We start from the raw sequence: 8,125 nt of genomic DNA, 5'->3' as shown, positions 1-8,125 counted from the left end.
GTTTTATTTACAAAAACCAGTGGCAGAAAGGATTTGGCCCTGTGGGCTGTAGTTTGCCAAACCCTGTTCTAGTTTAATGAGGATTGTAAGACACAAGATGTGTTTTAAAGATAATTATAGGTGGTTTATTTGGGGAAAGTTTGGGAACAGTTCTTGGGAATCTGTCTACCTTTGGATATTCTGAATGCCAGACACATGGTCAAGGAAAAAAACTGGCCACAAATGGTAGTAATGGTGGGGACATTCTAAAGCACAGCTCAATGTGCCCTTTTCTGACTATTGCAGTGACATTCTACGAATGGATTCTACCAATGCAGATGCTCTATATGTACGAGGTCTTTGCCTTTATTATGAAGATTGTATTGAGAAGGCAGTTCAGTTTTTCGTACAGGCTCTCAGGATGGCTCCTGACCATGAGAAAGCCTGCATTGCCTGCAGAGTAAGTTCTAGTCACCAGACCTAACTGGGAAAGAAAGCTTCCTTTTGGGACCTTTAAGACGGCTAGAGGGGAAGGTTTTAGAATCACAGGGAATGTCATAGCCTTTCCTCCTGCTTTGCAAGCATGCTTGGTCTTTATTAGAAATGGTTTTAGGACTACTTTTATCTACCTAAAGGTAAATTTGATCATATAGGGTCGGATGCCTTTAATATCTAAGAAGGTTTTGTTTTGTTTTTCCCCTCAGTGAAGATAGATAGTAATACTTGCCCTGGGAAGTGGAGGCAGACCCAGTAACATAGGTCTTTTTGGTGACTCTTGGTTTCTCCTGTCCAGTCTGTAGAAAGCTCAAATGAGCAACAGATAGCCCAGATTGGGGGTTGGCGGGGCTCTGTGATGCTAAACTACCATAAGCCAAGAACTTGAAAATAGACTCTGGCTTCTCTGTGCAGTGGTCTGAGGCTTTGTGGATATGAACCGATCTTCCCCGTGCTTTTTTCTGTAGAATGCCAAAGCACTCAAAGCAAAGAAAGAAGATGGGAATAAAGCATTTAAGGAAGGAAATTACAAACTAGCATATGAACTGTACACAGAAGCCCTGGGGATAGACCCCAACAATATAAAAACAAATGCTAAACTCTACTGTAATCGGGGTACGGTTAATTCCAAGGTAAGCTCTTGATCTACATCTTGGGGCCTATAGATATATTTCTAAGGGACATCAAAGGGTCTTGGGAAATCTGCCCAATGAAGGTGAGCAAGATGAAAGAGGAAAAGTTGTTATGGTTATAGCTTGTTGGGAACTCCCTTCCAAGAGGCAAGCTTTTGTCATCTCCATGGAATTTGAGGGCAGTTGGACAATTTGCAAGGATATTCTCACCTGTTCTTTAAGGTCCCTTAAAGTAAGAGAATGGCTAGGGGCTGTGGGATAATCTTAAGCAGCTACTGTTGCTTTTTTGTTGTTGTTTTGCTTATGCAAGTGATCATTTATTTTTTAGGAGTGATTTGGAGGAAGAGTATGAGGCAAGCTTGTTGTTTTTCTCCAGTGTAACTGATGGTCACCATGCATGGTTGAAAATGGCCTGAGTGCTTTTGTGGCCCTCCACAACATGAGAAACAAAAAGTAGACTCCTTGCCCTTGCAGAATTCTAGCAGTTAAAAATCAGAGTGATTTCTGATCCCTCTAGGTGGCCTCTGGAACAAAGGAGGGCAGGAAGCAGCCTGCTATGTCCATGTTTTCATTGGGCACTAACATGGTGTGGTAAAGGTAGTTTATCCTTGAAGACAAATGTGCCTGTCTTGTATCATATACAAGAGAAATCAGTTTTGAAGTTGCTGTCCATAGCCCTGGTGTCAAAGAACTAGAACTTAATACGACATTTAGGGGGCCAGCATGACTGATCCTCTTAGAGTTTTGAAGCTATGCTCACAGCTTCTGAGCTCCCTCAGTCACCAAAGATGTGAAGTATGATTGCTCTCTCTCTCCTGAAGCTTAGGAAACTAGATGATGCAATAGAAGACTGCACAAATGCAGTGAAGCTTGATGACACTTACATAAAAGCCTACTTGAGAAGAGCCCAGTGGTAAGTGCCTCTGGTGGGTGGGGGGAAGAGGGAGTTGCCACTGGCCTCAGGGGAATTGCCTTGTGGATGACGAAGCAGACCCAGAGATGTTGTGAGGTCATTTGGTCCTTCCCCCTGCCTCTAGGTGGGATTGTTCCAGCCCTAGACTATCTTTATAGACCTCCAGCGGAGGAGATTGCACAAGCTCCCTCAGTCTCCCATGCCTGTGTCTAACGCCCCTCACGGTCAGTAAGTTTCCTCTGATGCCTGACCCAAATGCCTTTTGTTAAAGTTTAAATCCATTTCCTTTGGAGATTTTATTTTGTGTTGTACACTTATGCTCTAACTTGGCACAGTGCTTGACACATAGGTGCTCACTGAGTAAATGTTTTGTTGAATGAATGTATGGTGCTTGGAAGAGAAAGTAACTCTTAGAGACAGTTGAGAGTTGTATTTCATCCTGTTTATTCTGGGTGAGGGAAGACAGTCTTAGAGTTGGAAGAGAGGTAATCCGCCTCAGCCTCCCAGGATAAAGGAACTTCCTTTTGAAATACCCTGGATGGCTACTCTCTGCTTGAATGTTTTGAGTGGAGGGCACTCTGTGTCTGACAGGGTGATTATAAGCCAGGATGTGCCTACCTGTAATGCTCAGATTTGCCCCAGAGTCAGGGTGCTCCCTGGCATAGTTGCTCCTCTTACTCTTAGACCCGCCAGCTGATTTTCTCCAGATAGGAACAGGGCTAGGAGAAACCTTTCTGAGAAATCCACCTCTTCTGATTTCAGATGATTCTCTAGGTGGAGAAGAACTTCCCATCTTTAAAGTTCTTAAAGAAGACGTATTTGTTGTATACTAATCCTCCAGCACCTGCTCCACTCCTTATTATAAAATGTCACATCCAAAGAACAGATGCTGTCATTGATGCCTGATGAGCCAGTAGTTTAAGCTTCCTTGGCTCATCAGTGGTACAGAATATCTCATGGACTACCTCCCACTTAGTTTTCTCAAAATTATCTCAATTAAAATAGGAAAACTGCTGCTGTGTGTGATGCTTTTTTTTTTTTAAAGTGAATTTCTAAGTCGATGACTAAGTCTGTCCAACAGAAACATACATGGAATTATAACTTCTGAGACTGACTGTCAGTCATTCCAATCTTTGCAAACCACTGGCACACAGAAGCAGAAGCTTTGGAAGACAAAAAGAGCACCCTTTGATTCAGCCAAAGACTGACTTTAACAGATGCAAAATGCTATATACATGAAGGTGTTTACTGCAATTTTATCTATAATAGCAAAAAGAAAAAAAAAAGGCACGGGGAGAATCACCTACATGTCCAGTGGGAAGGGGGTGGTTAGATACTTGATACTGTGTCGACTTAATGGAATGCTCTGTATATGGAATGCCAGGGGATGGAAAGAGAAGAGAAAAATCATTTTGTTTTGTTTTTTTGGGGATGGAGTCTCACTATGTCGCTCAGGCTGGAGTGCAGTGGCATCATCTTGGCTCACTGCAACCTCCACCTCCTGAGTTCAAGCGAGTTTCCTGCTTCAGCCTCCGAAGTAGCTGGGATTACCGGCACATGCCACCACACCCAGCTAATTTTTGTATTTTTAGTGGAGATGGTGTTTCATCGTGTTGGCCAGGCTGTTCTCAAACTCCTGATTGCAAGTGATCTGCCTGTCTTGGCCTCCCAAAATTCTGGAATTACAGGCAGGCATGAGCCACCATGCCCGGCCCCCTTTTTTTTTTTTTTTTTTTTTAAAGCAAGCTCCCAGCCAACACCATAGAAAATTCTTGATTTCTTGAAGGATAATTGGATGGAGGATTATTTTCTTCTTTGTTTATGTACAAGAAACAAAAATAAGGAATTGCTTTGATCAGACAACTTCTTATCTTTGTGGTAGAAACAGAACTGCCCTTCTTGGAGTGGCTCTGCCTCTGAGATCACTACAGGGGAGACAGCATACCCCGTTCAGCTGGCTGAGTATTTGGCAACAATCTCCTGAAGCAGCTGGAATTGACAAGAAGTACTGGAGATTAGCTCGGGCCAAACTCTTACCTCTGGCCTGACCACTGCTGCAGTGTGCCTCAACTTACCCCTAAAGTTGGGGAGATGCCACCCGCACATCTTTGCTACACATGCCATCATGAACTAGAGTTCACCCTTCCTCCCTAAAGCCCTATTTACTTTTCTACTTCAACTTTAAAACAAAATTAAAATGTTGAGGATATCCCTGAATTTTAAAAAGCATGAAGTAAAAATGCAAATTAGTATAGTTTGTTTAATACATTACATATAGACCTAAAGAAAGTTCATCAGGGTTAATCGTTTGTCACCTCATTCTATACCCAGGGCTATCAACTATCAGTTTTCCTTTTTTTTTTTTTTTTAATTCAGGATCCAGCTCTGTCACCCAGTCTGGAGTGCAGTATCAAAGTATCAATTTTCTCTTACTTCAAATTATATTACATTTTATTCTGTAAATTGATTCTGAACTCCTAATGTAATATTTATGTCCTGTGTTTGCAGGCCATTGGTTTTTTTAAAGTCATAAATCAAAATGGTACCAGAAAATCAAATATGCCAAAGATATTGGGCCTCTCTTTTGCCAGCCACATTGGTAGCACTCTGCTGCCCTGGCCTCCAAGCTGGTGGGGATCTGTGATATTTGTGAAAATGGGCTTGTGCCGGGCGCAGTGGCTCACGCCTGTGATCCCAGCACTTTGGGAGGCCAAGGCAGGCAGATCACGAGGTCTGGAGTTCGAGACCAGCCTGGCCAACATGGTGAAACCCCATCTCTACTAAAAATACCAAAAATTAGCTGGGCATGGTGGCACACGCCTGAAATCCCAGCTACTCAGGAGGCTGAGGCAGGATAATCACTTGAACCCTGGAGGTGGAGGTTGCAGTGAGTGGAGATCGTGCCATTGCACTCCAGCCTGGGTAACAGAGCAAGACTCCGTCTCAAAAAAAAAGAGAGAGAGAGAAAGAAACGGCTTGGGTGGTAGCAGTGTAAGAAACTGAATCTCTGTTGTTCAGCAGCTAGCTGTACTGCATGATCACTTTCCCTTCCCCAGCTGACAGTGGCTGTCTCTGGAACTCCTACCACAGCCTTTAATTGGTAGGCCAGCCTTGGTGCCAGTGATTTTATCTGGGCATGGAAAATGCCACTTGCTTCTGTGGAAGAGACACTTAAAAGATCTGGCAGTTGGCCAGGCACGGTGGCTCACATCTGTAATCCCAACACTCTGGGAGGCCGAGGCAGGCAGATCACAAGGTCTACTAAAAAAAATACAAAAAATTAACCGGGCATGGTGGCGGGTGCCTGTAGTCCCAGCTTTCGGGAGGCTGAGGCAGGAGAATGGCATGAACCTGGGAGGCGGAGCTTGCAGTGAGCTGAGATCGCACCACTGCACTCCAGCCTGAGTGACAGAGCGAGACTCCATCTCAACAACAACAACAAAAAAGATCTGGCAATCATCCTATCAAGCTTGATTCCTCCAATCTTGGGCCAAGGGCCCTTCCTTTCTTTTGTGCTACCGACATAAAAGCTAACCTGTGTTTAGAATTCCCTTTTCTGTCTCGTTCACCTGCGTCTCTCATTGATTGGTGTTAGTGGAGGGATTTGCCAGCAGCCACCATGTTGAACTTGATCCTTTTAGTGACTCACTAATCCCACTTCTACTCTGGATTGTAGCTAGTCCTGCATGTTTATGGCACTATAGGTTTCAAAGCTCTTTCATACCCATTTATTCACTTGATAATTTTTCTCTTGTGTGTTTCAACCCAAAGTAATCAAGTAGATCCCTTCACATTGCCTTTTCTAAGGCAGTCCAGTACCTTTTAGGTGGCTCTGTGTCAGAAGAACTTTTTCCTCTTGATTACTTTCTGCTCAAAGCTGAACATCACTTTGCTCGTGGGTGCAAGTGCCATGCAGCCTCTATTTCCTCGAGGACTTGATAGCCAATTTTCTCTCACTGCTAGATTAAGGGCTCCTGTTTCAGAAGCATCTTACCAAAAGTGTGTGTCTCTTGCTTGAGCCATGCCTCTTGCTTTAGAGTGATCCTGAGAACCATTGCTGTTTATGTCTGAGTGCTATATTGCCTTGTATTTCCTTCTCAGTTACATGGACACAGAACAGTATGAAGAAGCAGTACGAGACTATGAAAAAGTGTATCAGACGGAGAAAACAAAAGGTAAGTTTAAAAGCATTTGTTTTTCAGGGAACTGTGTGGAATTCTTTGTAGGCCATAAATCTGTACACAAGGTAGTTTGATTCAGGTATAAGGGGATGTACCTAGAACTTATTTGATCACCAGCCAGAAAGAAGTGAACAAAGGATGGGCGCGGTGGCTCACGCCTGTAATCCCAGCACTTTGGGAGGCTGAGGCGGGCGGATCACCTGGGATCAGGAGTTTGAGACCAGCCTGGCCAACATGGCGAAACCTCGTCTCTACTAAAAATACAAAAATTAGCAGGTATGGTGGTATACGCCTGTAATCCCAGCCACTCAGGAGGCTGCGGCACGAGAATTCTTTGAACCCGGGAGGCGGAGGTTGCAGTGAGCTAAGATTGCTTGACTGTACTCCAGCCTGGGCGACAGAGCGAGACTTCATCTCAAAAACAAAAAGAAAAAAATAGTGAACAGAGATCCTGGGTTGGGGCACGAGGCACCTATTTTCTGGTTCCAGATCCTCCCTGTCGTTTTCATTTCCTTTTTTGTGTGGTGAGGCTAAAGTGAGGAACCTAAGTCTAGGTAGATTTTCTTTTTTCTTTTTTTTTTTTAAGACAAGAGTCCAGCTCTGTCACCCAGGCTGGAGTGCAATGGCGTGATCATAGCTAACTACTACAACTTTTGCCTCCCAGGTTCAAACAATTCTCCTGCCTCAGCCTCTCGAATAACTGGGATTACAGGCACATGGCACCACGCCCGGCTAATTTTTTGTATTTTTAGTAGGGATGGGGTTTCACCATGTTGGACAGGCTAGTCTCAAACTCCTGACTTCGGGTGATCCGCCCATCTCGGCCTCCCAGAGTGCTGGGATTACAGGCATGAGCCACTGTGCCTGGCCGAGTAGATTTTTTTTTCTAATCTCCAGAAGAAAGCGCTGTAAAAGTCCCTGGCATGGTTAACAAGGCCTGTAACTCCCAGGCAGCTGGGCTGAGACCTGGTGAGGGAAACAGCAGAGTCAGGTTTGTCCCCTGATGCCAGATGTCTTCCTCTAGAACACAAACAGCTCCTAAAAAATGCACAGCTGGAACTGAAGAAGAGTAAGAGGAAAGATTACTACAAGATTCTGGGAGTGGACAAGAATGCCTCTGAGGACGAGATCAAGAAAGCTTATCGGAAACGGGCCTTGATGCACCATCCAGGTAGAGTAGGTGGGGGCAGTGGGCTCAGTGGGAAGAACCTGCAGGGCAGGCCAACTGCCAGACTTGGTCCAGAGGTGACACCTCGGAGAGGTTCTTCACCTGAGAATAAGGTGTTGCAGATTTGTGTACCCTCCAAATTTTGGGAAATGCCAAATTCCAAAATCAGACATAAAGTGGTTTTTCTCTTAAATTTTGTTTTCTTGAAACTTTGATTTCCTCTGAGTTGTTATTTTACTCCCCACTTTAGATCGGCATAGTGGAGCCAGTGCTGAGGTTCAGAAGGAGGAGGAGAAGAAGTTCAAGGAAGTTGGAGAGGCCTTTACTATCCTCTCTGATCCCAAGAAAAAGACTCGCTATGACAGTGGACAGGACCTAGATGAGGAGGGCATGAATATGGGTGGTGAGTTGGCTGGGGCAGCCTGGGGTGAATTTGACAGCCGTAGAATGTTAGAATTTTTTCCAAAGATGCTCCAGAGGGAGAGTCTGTTTGGGCCAAATCTGATCCCTGGTCCAAACAGTAATAGACATGGAGTCAAACAAATGCAGTCAAGTGTGGCAGGTTCACAGTGTGCAGTGAGCTCTGAGGAGGCGAGCACACTAGCAAGGGAAGGCTTGGAAGTGCAGAAAAGCATGGCCCCATGGCTCATGCCTATAATCCCAGCACTTTGGGAGGCCGAGGCGAGCAGATCACTTGAGATCAGGAGTTCAAGACCAGCCTGATCAACATGGTGAAACCCTGTCTCTACTAAAAATA

The 8,125-nt window shown here is 44.7% G+C and overlaps 1 protein-coding gene across 14 annotated transcripts in view; it reads left to right on the top strand.

Annotated features, from left to right (window-relative positions):
• Positions 1 to 8,125, top strand: part of DNAJC7 (DnaJ heat shock protein family (Hsp40) member C7) — a 41,363-nt gene that overhangs the window by 28,616 nt on the left and 4,622 nt on the right. For 13 of the 14 annotated variants that reach the window (XM_077968878.1, XM_077968875.1, XM_077968873.1 and 10 more), the window contains 6 exon segments: positions 286 to 439; positions 942 to 1,106; positions 1,928 to 2,019; positions 6,121 to 6,194; positions 7,225 to 7,371; positions 7,619 to 7,771. In XM_077968878.1, the coding sequence (XP_077825004.1) occupies positions 286 to 439; positions 942 to 1,106; positions 1,928 to 2,019; positions 6,121 to 6,194; positions 7,225 to 7,371; positions 7,619 to 7,771 (785 nt within the window). 14 annotated transcript variants of the gene reach the window in all.

Source organism: Macaca mulatta, chromosome 16 (genome assembly GCF_049350105.2).
Source record: "Macaca mulatta isolate MMU2019108-1 chromosome 16, T2T-MMU8v2.0, whole genome shotgun sequence".
Lineage (NCBI taxonomy): Eukaryota > Metazoa > Chordata > Mammalia > Primates > Cercopithecidae > Macaca > Macaca mulatta.
This window is presented reverse-complemented; position numbering and strand designations above follow the sequence as displayed.